General features: G+C 29.8%; 1 protein-coding gene across 1 annotated transcript in view; it reads right to left on the bottom strand.

The window, feature by feature from the left end:
* LOC130450990 (tyrosine-protein phosphatase 99A) overlaps positions 1 to 21,663 on the bottom strand; it is a 471,371-nt gene that overhangs the window by 347,827 nt on the left and 101,881 nt on the right. The window contains exon 3 of the mRNA XM_056789764.1: positions 2,830 to 2,953. Coding sequence (XP_056645742.1) covers positions 2,830 to 2,953 — 124 coding nt within the window. The remainder of the gene's footprint in view (positions 1 to 2,829; positions 2,954 to 21,663) is intronic.

Here is a 21,663-nt window from a genome sequence, read left to right as displayed (position 1 = left end):
TGGACTAACTAACTGACATAATAATTAACCTATCACTACTGATACTTACCTAAATTGAATTCCCCAGTTACTTTCCTATATCGTTCCGTTCATTATTACTTCTAATTAAAAACTAACTAACACCGCTAAAATAACATTTTTTATATATACAAAACGAAATTCTTAAAAATTCTGGAAAATAAAGAAACAAAACAAATGAATGGAAAGACCTTACTAACAATTAGTTCCTAAAAATCAATTTGATGCTGCTGCTGTTCCTAACTAAAAGTATATCAAACGTGCCGCGAGATCACAATTTTAAAAAATCATTATAACTAGACAGGACCAGCTTCACGGCCTATTTCTTGGACTTGTTCGTAACAGTAGTATTATTTAAAACTATAGTTGAAACTGAACTAAACTTGGATTGAGGTTTATGTTGAAATTATTCTCTAAAGGTTAGCAATTGATGTCACATAACTTTCATAAATTGTACCCAACACAACACTGCTACATCTAAATACTACTATTCTCGTAACATCACTTTCTATTGAAACATGTTCTAAGCTCAAGACACAAACGTAGCAGTATACTATTTTAGAATCATTGATATTCTGGGAATTATTTTGACCGGAATTCTACTAATCTGAGAAATCTCGGAGAGTTTTTTTCATGTGATTGTATCTGGAACTGAAAATTGAGAACGGATCAACTCTAATTGACATTTTTATTTATCGATTGTGTCGTGAAACGTTTATTATACAAAGACTCTTCAATTCAAACAAGCTTCTATCGCTTTAAATCCGATTTGAATACATTAAATCTAAGAAGCATCTCTTCCGAATCTCTATTTGAATACTCCTGGACAACATTTCATTACTCAAATTTCAACAAAAAGTTATAAAAACTCCATTCAAATGATATTATATAAATGAGAGAAACCTGTGGGATAATAGGATAATGTAAGCAACAGACAATATCCGTCAGTCCAAAAGCCAAATGAATTATATTTATACATATACATATATATTTAAATAAATAAATCATCGTATTGATGACATTTTATCAATTATTAAAATTAGTTTTTTTGATAATTTTTAAAAGAAAGATAACAAAATATTTTGATAAACAAAAATGTTTTCCCTTCATCGCGGATTTCGATAAAAAGCGGTTTATTTGATAGGAAATTTTGTGAATTGATGACAAAAAATCGGCTTGCCAATTTTTTCCAACTGGAAGGGCCCGGCTTACCTATTTAAAAGGTGTGATTGGAGGATAAAATTTCTTCTTTCCGAAAAACTTTTTTTAATCTGTTTATTTTTATAAAAATTTTGAAAATATAGTGGTATGCGTGCCTAAAAACGGCCGGAAATATCGCGCATACCAGTTTCATTGTATACGGACTCGATTCTCATCAATGGTAATAAGCCTTCAATTACATCATTTCACTCTGTAATAAGAGTCCATATAACAAAAAAAAATGTCATTTATATCCGGCCGCTGGGCCGTTATACCACAATGGTTCTCCGTGAACTGCCATCCACATTCGATTGAATATGAATCATACAATTTATTGATACAAAATGGAGAGTATCAAAATATTTTTGAGCATTTAACGGATCCACAAGATATTAATAATGAAGTAAAAACAGATATAATACAAAGATTTACGAATGAAATGTACAATGTACAAAAAAGTGATGTAAATGCTGCAAGATTTGAATTATTTTTGAAGTTCTTTGCAGGTACAAGTGACAAAGAAGAACTTTATAAAAGCATGATGAATTTTAATTCTAGTAACATTTCGCCGTGCCGGAAAGACTTATTATTACAAAAAATTTAACGCACAATCTTCGTAAATAAAATGTGGTAAAATGTTACGGAACCAAAATGCATTTCATATGATCCAGCCGAATGTGGATGGCAATCCACGGAAAATGATAAACTCGAACCATTGTGGTATAACGGCCCAACGGCACCACTAAAAGTTGAAGAAATTCTGAGTAAACATGAAAATAATGAAGAATGTGACGAATCCGAGGATGAAAAACATTATAATTGTGATGATGATAGTTTAGATGAATGATAATAATTATGTTCTGCTTTAGTACAAACAGTTATGTTTTCTGGAATTATGGGGAAATTTTATCCCCCAATCACACCCTTTAAATAGGTAAGCCGGGCCCTTCCTGGAAAAAATTGGTGAGCCGATTTTTTTTCATTAATTAACAAAATTTACTATTGATATTATCGAAATCTGCGATGATTTTTTTTTCATACTTTCGACCAAATAAGTGGACACTTACTGAGTGCATTTTGTTCCTCTAATTAATAGCTGTAGATTTATATAAATTCCGCGAACACGGGTCTTTTGAGTTTGCCGGCTCCAGGACTATCATGGTCAGCCATAATAATATAACATCTAGGAAGGCATCCTGACTTTGAAAGAATTGTTCCTTATTCATTTTAGAATTCGCATGTTTTATACATGTTTTGGATTACAACAATTGATTCTAACTCATCATTTTCATTCAATATTCTAGTTTTCCTGATAATGGTAAAAAAACTCAAGTCGGAATCCGTACAAATGAAAGTTATGTTAGTTTAGGTCGATACAAATAACTTTCTAAAGATCTGATAAATATGCATAGATAGCAATTTTTTTATTGAGACATTATTCATTACGAGCGATATATGTTTGTTTCTAGAAACAGGTGCTTTTTATAGTTATTTTCAGTTGTTAAAAACTATCGAGGTCATCCTATGGATCATAATTTTGCCAAACATAAAATAACAACATTGAGTATTATTAAAATGGATATATAAATATACATATATATAAATACTCACCGACTATGAATTATATAATGATTAATAGCACTGAAGTGGTTATTCTGAGGAGATGCCCATGATAAATCCACTGTTCGAGAAGTGAAGCTAACTATTAGAGGCCGACCTGGTGGATCAGGAACATCTGAAAATGATCATATATAAATCAATTAATTCGATAGGTTAAGTTCATTTCAACAAACAGATCGACTGAAAACCGCCCTTGTTCACCTCACATAAATTTCAAGAAGATGCTATCCAAATTTCCTTATCGACACACTAATTTTTTGGAAAGATCTAAACATTTTTGTGTATAAAATAGAATCTGGTAATAGGGATTAACTGAAAAATATACTAATCACTTGAATATTGACAGAAGGAAGACCATTCGAATAATTTATGAAATTAGATGAATCGGTTATTTGTTCCTGTTAATTATTTTTGTAAGAAAAATCGTCATTCTTATCGATAGATTCCAAACAAACATATTTTCATTGCAAATAATAGAGGTTTAATTCAGGGTAAGAAATGAAATGTTTATTTATATTTCCTAAGACTACCATTTATTTATAGATTTTTTTTCGTCGTTCATATACAGGATTGGTATCAGCATTTGCTTGTAGAATCATTATTTCGCAAGAATAATAATATTTAATAATAAAAGTATGACAATTTAAAATTCGAAAGCTTTCTAACATTCACAAAGAATACGTTGTATTAATAGATAACCATAGAAATAGATAGGCTACCAATAGAGAAAAATATATTGAGAATAACAGCAGTACAACAACCAAATTACATTAAAGAAAAGACCTGAAATTCGTTTGTTAAGTATCCCACACTTGAAGTTAATTTTTTGGTAATGCGGGCTTTTACAACTAAGTCAGTCTCTTCAATCGTTGGTGACATTCTTATTAAACACACGCACTATCGCAGGTTTCAATAATCTATTTACCTTTGGTGTCATAACGTAGCTTGGTTATTGGAAGCCGGCCAGTGTAATTGTGTAAATAGGAATGTTAGTGTAGTGGTAGTAAGCAGTCTGTTCTTCCTATGTCGCTCAGAGTTTATTACCTAGAGTAGGTTATCGACGATTTAATGATAATTTTGTGACGATACTATAACATTTGTAGGGAACGTAGCTCTGTTGGTAAATATCACTTTTTCTTCATTTTACCTGTTTGCCGTTTAAAAGGTTTAATTTTATTTGTTTTGAGATATCGGCGAATAGCTTCTCGATGAACAACATTTATAGTGGCATTTTTCTAAAATGTATAAAAATTATTTTATTATATCATAATTCAAAATTAGTTATCCATTTCTGTTTCTTGTTTGGACGGGATTAATGTTTTGATACCACACAAGTATCATAAATATACATTGTACCTTTATGACTGACACTGACACAATGTCAAATTATATTTCGATAAAAACCACAATAGGTCGAAACGTCAAGATTTCATCTGTTTTTCAAGAAAATTTCACTTAAAAAATCCTGAAATCAACATAATTTCCTAATAAAATCATATAAAAGAGGTCTAAGAAGTAAGAAATATATTTTATATATATAACAGTAGCAAACAGAAAAATAATTAGAACACTGCGTTAACTGAACTAAAAGAGTAAGGACCTTTATATTAATGTTAAATAAAGATGATATATATAATTAATATAATTATGACAATGAACTAATGTATTAACATTATATATTATACAAAAAAGTGTGAGTAGTGACCGAAAGATCCTAAACGGGTTAGTTACGGAAATATAAACAAAAAAAACTCGGAAGTAGGAGTATACCCTGTTTTGACCGTTTTAGAAAATCTCAATCACAGCATTAAAAATTATTTGGAAAGTACTAGATAAAAACATTACAGTTTTTGAGAAGGTTCTCAAATTTTGAGACAAATGAAGTTTTGAAAAATTTTGTAATTATTGTTGAAACTATAATAGACGAAAATGGTATTATTCAGAGAGCAGAGGATATTTTTTTTCGAAAATTGAGCTATATGAGAAATAAAGATCAGTTGAAGGACAAATTGGTTGATTATAAAATATAAAAAAATGTTCCATTGCAAGTACAAGAGTATATTTGATAAAAAAATACAACAAATATTTTTTTGTTCTAGAGATAAATTATTAGAAATATCTGTATGCGATACACTCTAAACTTTAAACGTTTGTTTCTTTCTTTTCAAACTTGTCGACAATATTTTGAGAAAAGCACTCTTTCATCTGGAATAGATGTATCTATACATATTTTGAAATTAGTATAAACTTTATTTAGCCAGGTTTCATCAAGGTAATAAATGGGTCTTTCTTTCTTCTCCATCTTACAATATCTTTGCGTTCTCTCAAGATACTTTTTATTTTAAACTATTCAAAAAATTGTAATTTTTTCAGTACATATGATAAAATAAATAAAGGAGATTCCAATTCATACAAAAATTAGTATAAATAATCTGTGGCTTACTTAAAAATTTATTTCTTTTATAACTTTATGTAATGAAGAACGAGAAATTTGAAGTAAATCTGGAAATTTGGTATTTCATTTTTAAAAAAGACACTATGAACAAAGCGTCGAATTATATTTTTCGTTGTATCTTCCAAGGTTCTCACAATTTACTCCACGATAGTTAGAAGAGACTATCAGTCCAGTTTTTCTATATTCTTCAATAAACCGAAACACGTGCTGTTTTTAAAAACTTAGCGAACGTTTTTACAATTTTATACACAATGGCGTTTATGTTTTTCTCTGGTTCATCATCTGAGATTTGTTTATACAAATTCACAATGTTTTTTCTCGATAGACGATAAGTGGCCTAAAATTACAAAGCTCCTTTTTTGGAGGGGCCAATTATGTCTAGTACTTGGAATATTATCTGTTTTCATATTCAATAAAACAAGAATGCAAGAAAGAATCGGATCAATAAAATTTGTTCACAATTTATTCAATTGTCAGTCATAATATATGCTGTGTAAATACGGCTGCGATTTGACTCTACACTACAGGACTCTACAAAATTGTCAACTTAAATTAAAATCAGTCCTCCTAGTTTGAAAACAGGAAATTGTGACCAACGATCAAACTTAATAAACGAGTTGATTACAAAAAAAATATTGAATAAATTACTGGTCAAGAGTAATAAAGTCAGTTAAGAGTTATCGAAAATAAATAAATTCGGAAGAGTGAATGTGACTATTGATCCAAAGATAAAATATCCGATACGAGTTACTGGAAGACAAGCAAAGTCTTAAACGTGTAGTGGGTAATTACAAAAATTATTAAGAATCCTGAAGAGTGATTGGTGACCGAAAGAAAAAGATCCGGTAAGAGTTAGGAAACATATTAGACTGAACTGTGACGCGCCCACCCGTAAGTATAAACATTCATCACTTTTAGATAGTGATTCATAATTAGAGTCGTGTAATGAAACATAACCTAGATATTTGTTTTTAGAATCTAAGATTATGAGGTGTAGTTATTAAAAACAAATTAATCTTCATAATCAATCAAATAATATAAGCACATCTGCCAAAATATGATTGTAAAACGTGGGTGTTATGAATGATAATCGATATATTTTCACAAATTTATTGATTTCCTATACCACTAAAGTAAAATTACATTTTGTTAGTCCAGTGTACCAAATTCATAACAGAAATTTTAAATAAGCCAGTGAGGTAAGCTGCTGTTGTAGATTTTGCTGTGTTTTGTTTTTAGCGACTTTTTCAATAAAATGCTTCTATTTTTTTAATGAAAAACTACAGATATAAACTTTTTTTTTCACTCTTCTAGATTACGAAGCAGCGCAAAACAAAAACGCGAATTATGAGACTACGCTCTGGATGACACAACTTATCAGGCAGCAGAAGAAACAGTAGCAAACAGTAATGATTAAGATTATGAAAACAATAAATTTCATATTCCATAGTTAGAATTATAATCGATCTCTGGTCTGCTATTAAACTCACTGTCAGATGTATTATATAGAATATGGAAAGAGAGAATACTGAGCATTCTTTACTCAATATTCATTAGAAACGAAAACAATGAAATTTTAATCTACTGGTATACAACAAAAACATAACAGTCTAACCTAATCTAATCACTAAAAATTCACATAAATTTTAATATTCATATTATGTTAATTTGCGTATTGATTTTTGAAGAGTATGAATTTAATAATTTTGGTAAAAAAAATGAATTTCCAACGCACCACAATCCGCAATGAAAAAACGAAAACATGAGCAGTGGTGCTAGTATAAGTGTGTTTCGGAGAACATTAATATTTTGAGGTAATTAAAACAACTCATTGTATTCTTTATGAAAATATTAGATAAGAGCTTTAATGAGAAAATAGATCAAAATTTTTTAGTGGATAACTAAAATCGTAGTGAAATTGTATACGTATTTCCAAACTGCTGTTTACTTTGTATTTGATATTATATGTGGATAACGAATATATACGCTATAAAAGGCCAGACAAAAACCGCCCACAAATAATCGGTTCGAATAAACGGAGAATAATTCATTATCAAATTTTCGATCGCTAAAAATATTCGCTCGGTTACTTCGAAAATCGTAATCTGCGTTTGTTATACAAATCTATTTCAATCATTTCTTCCAGTTTTATTGAGTCTTTCGATGCTTTTCCATGCTCTGAATCAGGTATTCCGAATCAAGCATGCTGGACAATATCTTAATTCAGAGCTCCAAATCATATTAATCGAATTAAATAGATGGGAATCAAAAAGAATGTTATTAGTTCGTCATTATAATATGAATATTAGGGAATCAGAAAAAAATATAATATTCTAATAGATAAAATTCGCAATCCATACTCCATGCATGGCATAATACTTGTGACTGCTTTTGCTGTTTCGCTTCACCTATATCTAACTGATATAGAAAGTCTGACAAGAGTCTGGAATACCTGTTAATCTCCGTTGATAAGATCTGTTACAGAATCTACCAAAGATACAAGCCACAAAAACTTTTAGGAAAGACTCCAAGCAATAAAAAATTCAAGAAGTTATGCCATCCCTGTTATCAGTTTCATTCATCAAACAGTATTTTGTAATATACATTAAAAAAGTTTAAACCAGTATTAAGTCAGCGTGGACAATACTTGCCATTTTTAAATGATTGGTTAAATCATGACGCTGATTGATTAAAGAAGTGAATGATAAAGTTGTAAAAGAGGAGATTGGTTGAGAAGCTTTGGATTTCAAGAGAACATAAGCATATAACAAGTAATGAGAAATGTTAAAAACTATATCGTTGGCTTACTTTCAAAACCTCCAAGTCCACTTTTCCCGATTTATCAGGTTTTGATGAAAATAGATTCAAAATATCTGTATTTAACTCCCTGCAAAGCTTCTAACTTTTAAATTGGTTATAACGACATTTATCGGACAATCGCAAAACCTTCTATGTCATTGCATCTCATGGAATTACTCAAAAGCTTCTAAGTCTGCATTAGACCGTTATTGTTCAAAATGTGACTATCATTTTGTACCAAATCTTGCGTGAAATACAAAGAAATTTTAAAGAAAGTGACTGTTTTCTATTAAAAAATAAGGTAAGAAAGGAAGAAATTTCACATTATGATATTATAATTAAACTATTCCTCAACATTTACGTCAGTAATATATATGATTCTTAGGTGGTGAAGAATGGTACAGTGCACAAAATGATGTGAAATTATTATTTTCACATTTTTAATACGTTCACAAATCAAAGATTACTGGAAATTTTGGAAAGCGTGGAAATCAATTCGAGAGATTATGTTACAAAAAATTATGACTATGATAAATAAAAACATGATAGAACTTTGGTGTCACCTATTATGGTTACTAAATTCCAAATAACTAGCACATCATTGGATAATATCAAAAGACCGTACGTTTAGCGACAAGGAACATAAGATAAGAAAAGAATTTAATGTTTTCCTACTAATAATCATAGACAATTTACTCTATATATGTTCACCTCATTCGCCAAATTATTCGTCTGTAGACGTTTTGAATAACATTTTTTTCTATTTCTGTTTATATATTATTATGACTGCATACAATCACTTTAATTTTGTTTTTATTCGAGTAGGGCGCTAGATCCTATAACAATCGGAGGCTAACGATTGTCGAACGCCAGTGTGAATAGTTACAAAGTTCCAACTATTCAAAACTAATTTCATAGTCAGCTTGCGAAATAAAATAATCATTGAAGTGCTTTTTCATCATTTGCGATATAACGGGATTTTATAACTTCTCTTAAAACAGAAACATTCACTATATTAAAAGTTTAATTACATTAACCGAACAGTTAAACAGATACGTTTGTATCATGGTGAATTGTAGCTTTTCTATTGAATACGCTAAACTGGTCTTTTATTGGTGTGTGATGCAGTAATTTACTTTCCCCATTTTTCGAAATATATGGCCATTCAGTCAGTTTTCGCTGGAGAAAGAATTGTTTTTCCGGTACAATTTCACCATTCTAAAAACAACAGATAGACCTAAATAGAGTGTTGAAACTGTTTTGCATTTTAAACGTATCCAGGCACAAACTCAGTCCCATTACTCTTGCTTTTGAAACATTTCTTTGTCAGAAACCCGTGATTGGTTTCATTTTCACTAATTTCAACAATTATATATATATATATATATATAATTTTTGATATATTGATGCATTTCAATGTTTTTGATTTTAGGTCTGTTTCAAAATTATATTTTATAGTTTCGACTTTACTTTAAGTCTTTATCAAAATATTTTGATAAAGGAAGTCTGTATATTAATATATCGAAAGGTCTAAGAAATAAGAAATTTTTATATATATATATATATATATATATATATATATATATATATATATATAAATAATTATATATATATATATATATATATATATATATATATATATATATAAATTTCTTTAATTTCTTATGTCTTAAACCTTTTTGATATGTTTATTCTTCTAAATAGAAGTCGGAACGTCAATTTTCCCCTTTCAAAAATTATTTAAAAATAGTATAGTAGTATAGTAATAATAGTAGTAAAAAGAACTAATTTTGAAACAGAGCAGACCTAAAATCAAGATGAAAAGCTGGAACAATTTAATATGAAATGAAAGGTATTATGCTTAGCATCGAGAATATCGTGGAGATTAACACTAATAATATTGGTTTTGAACTAAACACAATCTCAACTTTATCTCAAGCAATCAAATCACAGGGCAGAAGCAATTGTTCTTGAATCTTGAATTTTCAGACGCAAATCGCATGGGAGCATTATTTTCCATAATGTATTTTTATTATATTTGTATAATATTGTATATAACGGGGATAGTATATTTTCTGATTCATAACATACGTTGATGTTGTGTTTGGATAGGATATAATATATTGGTTTTTCAGATAATTGATTTGTGTAAGGTAAAGCTGTCTCTATATGTATTTTTTTTTCTTCTTGGCTGGATTTGGTTTGTGAATATGATTTAAGTTATTATTATTATTATTATTATGAAATTGATATTAACGTTTTTTAATAATTCTATTAATTACTTCACAGTGATATTCGGGTGAACTCAATTTTATAGCCCTATTTGATAATCCTATAATGACACTGTGTTTTTTTTGTGATTTTGGATGGTGTGAATTATAATTTAGGTATCATCCAGATCATGCTTTTTTTGTATATAGTTCAGTTTTAATTTTATTATCGTTGGTTTTATTGAGTGTCATATATTCCATTACAATTTGTGCTAAGTAGGAAGAAACTGGAGAACCCATGATACAACCATTCAGTTGTTGATAGAAACTTTTTTTTAATTAGGAATAATTATTCGTTTAGATGAGCATTATGCCTTCGATAATTTCGTTATAAGTGAAGGATGCATATTGTTCAACTGAATTGCATTTTTATTTTAAAACATGTGCTATTAACTTATTTGGAGTATTGGTGTACATTGAGACGATATCTAGAGATATGATTTTGTAAGTATAAGGTATATGTAGTATATGTAAAAATTGTTTGTGCCTGGATGAGTTTTTTATATAAAAATCATTTTTAGTTCATTTTGAAAGAATGTTCTCTAGATATTTGGATATATTGTTAAATGGTTAACTGGATATATGATACTATTGGACGCGTTGGAATATTTGGTCTGTGTAATTTTTGTAATCTATATAGTTTTGGTGGTATTGCATTATTTATTTGTAATTTTTGCATAAATTGTATTAATAGAACCATTATTTAATAATAAGTTCTTCAATGAATGTGTTATTATTATTTTGAAAAGTAATAATTTTATCTGTTTTGATTGATATTTTTGTCATTTAGTATTTCTATCATTTGATCATTGTAATAATTATTTCTTACAACTGATTGTAAAATTGTGATTTGTGAAGGATAATTCGATTGGATAGTGACCTTCTGACAAATGTATTTTTAGCACAATAAGTAATTTCGTTAATTAGGTTGTAAGGTTCTTGTTCGCTGAGGATTCTTTTTACACTTGTGTGTGGTTTTTCAGTAACTACCTAACTAACAGTTACTGCAGTAAAATAATAAATTTAATTTTCTTCAACCTATGCGATTGAGCTCTTCTATCAATCTCTCCAAGCTTACTTTTTTAAGTTTCCGCTTTTCACGCAAACGTTCATGTTATATTCTTACTGATAGTAAGGCGTTTTATTGCATTTTCCCAATGACTAGATCATATTAATCATTTCTTCATCACTGGTGATAATCATTTTTGCCCTTGTTCAAATTCTTCAGAACACCGAAAAATGTACCAAACCGTTAAATCGAAAAACAATAATGTACCTATTGTCATGTCATTTTCAGAAACCAGTTTTTTACAAGTAAATCATAACTCACAATTATTTGTTAAATCATTAGACCTAGGTATATAATCATTGTTTTTGCACAGAAATATCAAAATATCTCAAGAACTAATAATTTTAGGTATAGAGAATGCTCCATAAAAAGAATATGTTGGTGTTACTTCTCATATAAAATACATAATGATTTATTTCTAAAGACCAAGGAAATAATGTATTAGTATTTGCTTCGCCTTGCATCAGAATCAATGAATATCAACGAAATAAAGAATTTTCCAAAATGTTTTCTACTATATGTTATGTCAAGCTCGCCGTGGTACTTTCACCAATGAATATACTTATAAAAATGTAGGCTGGCAATAATAGTTTTTATGAATAAATATCAAACTACTAGGGAAGGACTTTGAATCCACCATGGCAAAACAGATATAACTAAATCCGAAATATAATATATAAAATAATATAATGTTGGTAATTTTTATTATAATCAGTAAAATGTATATACATAACTAAAAAATGATATTACATCTAAACCTGATTATTATTATTATATTATTTTATATAGTTACGTGTAGTTATTGTTAGATCCTGACTTTCTTTTGCAAATAATATTGAAAAAAAAATAACCTTTCTGATGTAGTGAAAATTGGCATATAAAACATATTGAGCTTGTTTTATTATGTTCGGCACATACACGATATTGCCATGGATTCTAATTTCCTGCCACTATTTGATCAATTTATGTTTCTTGGCATCTCTTGATAACCCTTCTAGAGGATCATATCTACAAGATATGGTGAATATACCTGGAGCAGGATCATCTGTATTTCCCAAGTACTTTCGGTTATTACTTCTTTTGTTATATCATGTAAAAACATATTTTTTCTAAAATGTGGATTCAATACTAAAACTCTGAAGGTATTGAATCGGGCACAATTAATTAAATACATAGCAGCCTTTTTTTGTCCACTTCTTAATAGACGAAAAATCGAGTAATACTATAAGAATTGGTCACCACGATCAATACATTTGATATGCTTGTTCTTATCATCAACGTATATTTGTTTCTAAAATTGGTTATTCTGTCATCCATTCGTTAATATGACCTGTCACAATTTCGACTGAATAAATATTTGAGATTATTCTTACAGGTTTTTTGATTTCCAACATAGTAATAACATGTTTGGCGGCGAGGAATATAAATTCATCCTTCGCTGGTGTATCATTTTTTAAACAACTAAAGAGGCCTCTGGTTGTTCGAGTAGTGCCACAAATTCAAATTTATGCTGAAAAGGCAATTTGCAACACTATTATAATGGTTGTTTATATATTTCATGCCATAAGTTGGAATAGGCTAAATAGGATTCAAGAAGATTTGAAATTTTTTCTTATAAGCTAATTTTTTTCCATAGTGCATGTGAAAATCACAAATATATTCGGTTTATACATAACAGGTCGTTTCTTCGAGTAAATCATATTTTACAGTTTTCGACGCATTGTCAACTTAGAATGATAGCCTACTCCTCCTTGAAATGATGCTTTCATCTAATCATAACTTTCTACGGCTCATAGACCTAAAATTTAGATAAGAAGTATTATATATTCGGGCATCTCTTTTAAGTCGATATCTGTTATCCCTGTCGTCATTGTTAGAGAAATGCCATGCCTAAATTTGTCCTTGCTCAACACTTAAGCAAAAATTGATGTTTGGATTGTTTTATCAGTAGCCCAATACTCGTTTTTTGTGTCCTCACCGCATTAGGAGACCTTCTGTGTGAACTCTATTACAGTCACATTTTCAACTCCAAAAAAGTTTGACTACATCAGTTACACTTTCCAGAAACCAGACGTCGTTCCAATAATTTTTCAGTTCATTATCAGACTATATTCAATCGACATTTCATCATCACTATGAATAATTGAAAGAAGAACACTATTTCAAATGTAAAATATTCATTATATTGTATCTTGAAAGCGGAAGGATTTTTGAAAAAAGTTTTGGTTAAAAATTACTGAGATTATACTTCTCTCTAAGTTTTATCTGAAAAAAACTTTAATATTCTTTCATTTAGATGCTCAAATTGGAATTTTAATAAACATCAATTTTGGTTATTATAGTTATATACGTAAAAAGACAACTATGAGTACATGGTTATTTGATATCCTTAATCCTAAATTTCATTATTATTAATTCCTCATTCATTGGAGTTAATCTTCCGAGAAAATCAGCGTAACATACGTACATATACACCATTATGCGTGGATATAGGTTTAACCCTGGTCAAATCATCATGAAAAAATGAAAGGAGTATTTTCGTCAAAACTTTCACAACAAATTCTTCAGAGATTACAATACGTTTTTTTGACAATAACTGATTTAGAAATGAAAATACACAAATTCATGAGATATATGAAATATTAATTTTTCCTTGTTTAACGTGGAAAAGCAAATTTTAAACGGATACAAGTATCATCCTCGCTTTTACACAGCAATCTAAGAAACGGTTACACATAACCGTACCCGATCACAATGATTTAATATATCTTTTACAATTGAAATAGGCAAATTTTTGTATACAGAAGCTAAATTTAACCAAATAGTTACATATTCTTCAGGAATTGTGATATAACACAATTAGTAATGGAAATTTTTGAGGAAATTTTCTTAACCATAGAACCACAACGTGGAATAACTGAAACAAGAACCGCAACATGGGGTCTTCGGTGACCCATTTTCTAAGTTACTTCCTCACGAGTTTAAAAATAATGTACTCATCTCATTTAAGTTTTTATAGGCTTATATATTTATCAAAACTTTTATAAAGAGGTAAACAATTCAATGAAATACAAATATACATAAACGACAAAATGAAAAACAAATATTTTCCATAAATTTTTGGACAAAAAAATAGAAAGTAAGCTACACAGTCCTCAAAACTATCAAATTCATGCTCTGCGCACATATTTCTTTAGTAATGAACACAAATGTGACGTCCTTTTCGATACCGAGATCGTGGGCAATAGTCCTAACGACATAAGGGGTTATCAGGCAGAACATCCTCTGCATATCCAGGGAAGTAACGAAGGGATTCAATTTTCTGGGAAAATGTTGATTTCTTGCGCTTTTCTTCACATGATTCTCTACTTAGGCATTAGCTAAATTTTTTAACAAGTTAGTTCAAGTATCATCATTGTTCGATCTTTGAAATCGAAGCAGTACAAACTAATTGATTCCCGATGCATCTAGAATACCGAAGAAAATTCTCAGTTATTATCTTCTTGTTTTGCAAGCAACTATTTTTGGATGACGAGGCAGGTCAAATGTATCGAACCCTCCCTTGATTGAACTAGAGAATTTCATTCCTATTGACACTCAGAGGCTGGGTTCGTTCCTAAGAAATTGAACCGTGAAAAAATGATCTCGTAAACCAACACATGGGGTCAAAATCGGCCACCCAACTAATATCTGGAGGATTACTTCAAGCGAAAAACACTTGTGAGCTTCTCACACTTTTACCAAATACTACAGCTACATGGACGCACTACCCTTTAACTGGGTGCTCAAAATGCTTCAATTCATATCACAAAAAAGTTCAGTGAAATTTAGTTCATAGAGCTATCCAAATATCAGATCTAGAGCTAAGATCCTTAGATAAACAAAAACAGAAATAATTTTCTCGAAAACGTGATCAATAAAATATTCAAAAAAATAATGAAAATATAGTGTCATCAATTAAGGAACAAAACAAAACTAAACATCGAAACATGAAACAACTTTTCCTATCATTTTCTAACAACTATCGAATTATTTCAATAAATATGATATTAGTATAAGACATAAAGTACATAATACAGTATCGATCTACGAAAATCAAAACAAGAGTTTATATTATATATCAAGTACCTCATAATGACTATGACGCTGTTTACATAAGACAGTATAAGAGATTAAAGGGTTTTTAATTTTTAGTTATATTTCATAAACTTAATGATACAGCTACGAAAAATGTACTTGATGGTCGCTATATATTTTCGTAATGAGCAAAACTTACTTTTCGTGATTAAAGTAGATTTTTATTTTGATACTCATGTTGTAGTCAATCTACTATTTCACTCCTTACCTAATACTTGCTTCATTCGTTACCATTGGTAATGGAAAATATAACAGAGTGCCGGTAAAGAACAAATGAGAGTGAAAGGATTTTTAAATTAAAAGTGTGCTTGTCTATTGGTCTAATAGAGGAAATCAAATTCAAATCCTAATTATTGATTATCGCTATCAATCTTCTCTATTATTTTTTTCACTTTTCAAGCTAATTACATAGTTTGATACTGATATCCTTACACTGATAACATATTCATTTATTTCTTCCCTGGTAGAATTATCTGATTTGTTGTGAAATGCCTCTTCAATTTATCGATTTCATTCCATTTCTCTTATTCATATCTTTCGTGATATCGTCTCTGCTATGATTAAGAGCTTCGTTATTATTATAGTGAGAACACAGTTTGTTTTATTGAAAGGGGTTCTGATTGCAGTAGTTGTTGGAACCATAAATGAATATTTGACATGTGTTAAGTCTGTTATGGGAATATTAGTAAAAACTGTATCCCCTCTCATCGTTCCAAATAATTTTAATCTGCAGTGTAGTGTATTCACAACATGTAAACGTTGAACTTAAGTAGTATAAATGGTATAAATTATGAAGTTTAGGGATGTGTAATGTGTACTGAAACTTATGGTACAAAACATTAAACTATCCTGAAAACATATATTATAAACTTTATTATACCTTTTGCATAGCAGAAAGGACATTTTGTTTGTTTGTTTTTACTATTATAAACGTTACGAATTTAACTTAAGCAGAAGACTTCATTCCATCTAACATTGACACACACATTGAATATTAGTCACGTATATTATAATACACATAACCATTCATCAGTTGGTAGTAAGCTGGGATACTAATTATAGAAATTGAAGACTTGATATATTCAAATCATGCCCTGAATAAATTATAATCAGAATTAAACATTGGATGTTGACTTTGGCTCCCACTTAGGGTCGTTCATGTAAGGCTGAGTAAGCTTGGGTGATCATAAATCTCTTACCAATAGTTCTAAAGGAATAAAAAGGCAAAAGAATTCAATATATTCCATATATCCAAATAATTTGAATAATTGAATCATATAATGAGCTATTACAAAATATATCCACTAGCTAGAGTTAATGGTAATGTATATTATTTTTTTAGTGATAAAGATGTTATAAATTTGGTTAACTACATCTAGTCTCAATCTATACTCATATTCATCCGTTTAAGATGTAGCAATTTATTTCTATGTTAACTGAATTCTCCATCCGTTACTTTGTTTTGTCTTATCGTTTTCTACGAGTTTATTTCCCTTGTTTTGATTTTTTATATAGATCCGTCTTTATAAGGTTTTTATATAATTTCATTCATTTCTTCTACTTTTCATTTTTATTCTTGTGTGAGCAATTCTACATAAGGATATGGTAAATTGCACAGTAGACAAATGATAGCTCCTTTTAGAAAAAATGGAAACCATGCAAATGAACACCATCATTCACTTTCACAAAACTAATTAATTGTTTAACATGTAGGAAAAAATCTGGTAAATCCGTCAAAATATCAATTATTGTCTACATATTCAGTTTGCAGAATATTATCAATAGATCGATTTAAAAAAATCGATGGCATAAAAATGTAATTCGAAACTAAAAAATTTGCTGTATAACAATCCAAATATCGTACAAATGTTTGAAATATGGATTAGCAAATTCAAATTACCTTTACGACAACTGTAATACTTCATACTGCTGATGAAGCTGTGAAACTGTTGACCCTTTAACTCATAGAGTTTGCTTGAAATCCAAATAATAACAGACGAATGAAAATTATGTCAGCTCGTAAGACTTAGTTCGTTTAAGATTTTTTTCAGATTTCCTCATCTTTGAATAATATTTGGTGATAAAATAAATGATTTTATGCTAATTCAATCTTGATTCATAGTTTTATACTCAATCGTAATGTAAAATCTATCATTTATCTTGATTTTTCGTTAACCTTTTCTAACACATGGATAAGCTTCATATTTATCGAGTATTTATTTCATAGAAAAAAGATCCTTTGGATATCCTTGATAAAGATCGATTAATCCTTGAACTATCTTTTGCAGTCTCTTAAACATAAACGAAAATCTTGAAAGTTTTTTCAAGACATCTTAATAATGCTATCTACGGTTTACTAGTGTTTTCGATCTCTACCTCCACTTTCATGTCATTTAACCTTCTAGACGATTAATCATTAGATGAATGATCCAACGGAAAAATATAACAACCATACTGGAAACACCGTATGATAATAACAGATTTATTTCTTTTTGCACACATAATTTTCTTCTCGTTTCCATCCAGATGGGAGGCTAGAAATTTTACATAATTTCAATGACTAGTGTATTTTAATAATATCCACAAGTAGACAATTATATTAGGTAATTTGAAATTCATATTGAAAATGGCTGATCGATATATAATCAGGATATTTGACGGCAATCGTTTTAAAATAAACTCAGTCCTATTTCTTAGTTCTAATATGAACGGTGGGGTGGATTGGATAAAACATGCATATATAAGTGCTTACAATTTAGGACTAAAATCTTTTTTCTTTGATGATTTCACTTATATTAAAATCCTCACACTATCTGACCAATCACAGACTATTAACAATTCATATTATCACAAATACTACGAGAATTTATTTGAAATAATCATTTTTATATATTGATAAATTACTACATGATCACAAAGAGTGTCAATTTAATTATGTCGTCAATCGATACGGTTATTATTTATGTAGGAAGATTGAGATATTAAATGTATGTTATTTTAATAATTAATATACTTGATACAATTGGTTTCAAGTGAATTGAGAAGATTCATAAATTTAAATACAAATTGGCACAATGAACATTGCAATTATTATATAATATGTTTCATAACACAGTTATTTTTTGTGCTATAGGGTAGCTCTTTATCATTAAGTACTCAAAAAACCGGAGATGTAATCCTATAGAGAACAGAGATTCGGAAGTGGAAACCTCTCCATTCATGTCAATTTGCATACAAATCAAGGTAATCTACGGATACTCCATTGGTACAATTGCATTGGTACATTTGACAACTGGAATTCAGAACGCTCTTATGAACGAAGAAAACATAGTATGTGCCTTCTTAGACATAGAAGGCGCCTTTGACAATACTCCACACGACGCTGTTCTAGTGTCTGTCTAGTGTAGATCGGTGGAACTAGTCTGAAAACCATGAGGACCAATCTCTCCAAGGTATAAAGACTGCCTTGCTTATATGCAATTGGGACCAAGAAATCTTGCCCAACAGCTGCAGTACAAATGATTCTAAGTCTTCTACTTCCCCACATAGTTCTGGCAAGCGTGTCAGAGAAAACTTAGAATATTCAGAGACGGAATCATCAAAGAAAACACGTTCTTAAATAATGACCAACTCTGAGACATGCCTCAGGACGAAGCGAAGGGAAATGAAATAGCTGATAAGCTAGCTAGAGCGGGGACAGACAAGCTCCTCATGAGACCCGAACCCTTCTGTGTTCAGCTACAGAACAATGGAAAAAACACTGGAAAAGAAGCTAGATTGGAGCAAAACCAATTATTGGGACAACCTATTCTGGGAAACAATAACCAGAGTAGATCTGTTGAATGTATCAACCTAAGTAAGAACAATCTACGAATACTAATATGAGTTCTATAGGGGCACTGTCGCATTAACAAACACCAGAAGACGTTAGACCTAGCAGATAACGCGGCGTGTTGCACAGAGGACGAAACCTCTATTCACATTCTCTCGAAGTGTAAAAAAATAAGGAACTCCAGAGCACTACACCTGGGAGCACATGAAATAGAAGACGAAAATCTCTGGCAATTAAAGCCATTCCACATTCTAGACTTTTTAAAATGAGTAGGATTGATGTATCAGCTGTAAACACAGGGGGGCACAATAGATCTTTTGGGTAGCAGTGTATACGAGACCTCAAATCCAATCATACATACATACACACAACATGAAAATAGAAAAGGTAGGGAATGCGCATAAGTGCGGTAAGGGACACATAAGTAAAAATATAGAATTGCAACAATAGTAATAGATTCAATATAAATAAAAAATTTTTTGGATAAGTTAATACATATTTTTTTAGATATTTGCGTTTTCTGTATTGGAAACATATATCAAATATACTCACTTTAACTTGAGGTAATTCTAGTAAACATAATACAAGTTATTGAGCATACATTTGAAATAACTTGCATAGAATAATTAAAAATTTCGTAAACAGAATATCATTCAGTAATTAACGAATAATTGAGCGATTTCTTTATAAAACACCTATGAAAGGTTACATGAAGAAAAACTTTATTTATTATTGTATCAAAACACATTAAAATTGAACACTGAAACATTTTTAAGTTGAACACTGCACGTTAAATGTAATCTGTACGAATATTTGATCAAGACTAATACGCTCTGTTATATCGTATATATGTATAAGTTAACCATACTTCAAGCTTGTCTCTATGTTTCAAGTGCTTGTCTCTATGTTTCAAGTGCTTGTCTCTATGTTTCAAGTGCTTGTGCTGTACTTCCATAGTTACAAATTACTTTGACACAAATTAATACATTCACTCAATTTGAATAAATAGTATAAGATCTCGCCAGACAATTTAAATCAGACATAAGAGGAAAATTGAGAAGCAAATGTATGATCCAAATACGAAGTAGAACATTTTTTTAGATTTTTCATTTATAATAACTAGCTTATTTGTTTCGAAACAACTATATGACAGTGTTAATTTATTATTATTTCTAAGAATAGATCGTTGGATGTTCGAGTACAAATGTTTACTATTATTTATTCATATCGCTGTTTACTCCAAAAAACACTAATAAAAATACTTCACAAAATGTCAATTTTATTTGGAAACGTGGAAATACTCAGTTAACTTATTTTAATGATAAATGTTTATTTATAAAATAATAGAACGAACCGTTTCGTCTGCTCAACTACTGTTATCGAGTTTGAAATTTGTTATCTAATTAATGGGATATTGTAATTAATTCTCATATATCTTTTTTCATAATAATTGTATACATAATTCATTTTCATTTTATATTTCCTTAATCTTCTGTTATCCCATTGATACCTTTCAATTGTTTAATTTATACGATTTGATTGTTCTTTCTAATATTCATAAAAGATAATAAAAAATTGTTTTCAGGAAAATTTATTTCTAAAAATTGAATAAATTTCTTCCTCTGAGACGACACAAGTTGTGCAGAAACAGTATTGTTTATACGAAAAGATTATGTTATCCAAATGGTGACCAATACGCTTCTGGCATTCTTTTAATCTAGCACCAAGGTTGGTAGTAACACGCTGACACATAGTCTTGTTGCCATTTGACCTGATATTATGTTTCTATTGCATGAGATTGGACGGATTATTCTCATTAACCTTACTTTTGAGGTATTCTTATATGAAATGGTCAAGCGGGCTAAAGTTGGGGCTTATAGGAGGCCAATTGATATTATATTTCCGCGAAATGACCTATTCAGGGGATATTTTGAGCTTGAATGAATTCGATAGGTGGCAGATGGTCCTATCTTATTGGAATCACGTTTTTGAGTTGATTTGCTAAAACCCCGAAGCCAAGAAATTTCGTACCATATAACAATAACGGTCACTATTCTAATGGTTTCCAGACATCTGCATTCTGTTAATATTCTGTATATAATATCTATGTGATATACAGAGACTTAGAGTTGTAGGAATTCTAAAACCAACAAATACCAAGTGAGTTCCGACATTATCAAGTTAAGTTACCTTGAATAAATCTCTCCATATAACAAGGGTGCAGCTTTAAATTCGAGATTTCTTATACGAAAATGTCACTTAC

Source organism: Diorhabda sublineata, chromosome X (genome assembly GCF_026230105.1).
Source record: "Diorhabda sublineata isolate icDioSubl1.1 chromosome X, icDioSubl1.1, whole genome shotgun sequence".
NCBI classification, from domain to species: domain Eukaryota; kingdom Metazoa; phylum Arthropoda; class Insecta; order Coleoptera; family Chrysomelidae; genus Diorhabda; species Diorhabda sublineata.
Note: the sequence above shows the minus strand (reverse complement) of the source record. Positions and strands in the feature narration are given on the sequence as shown.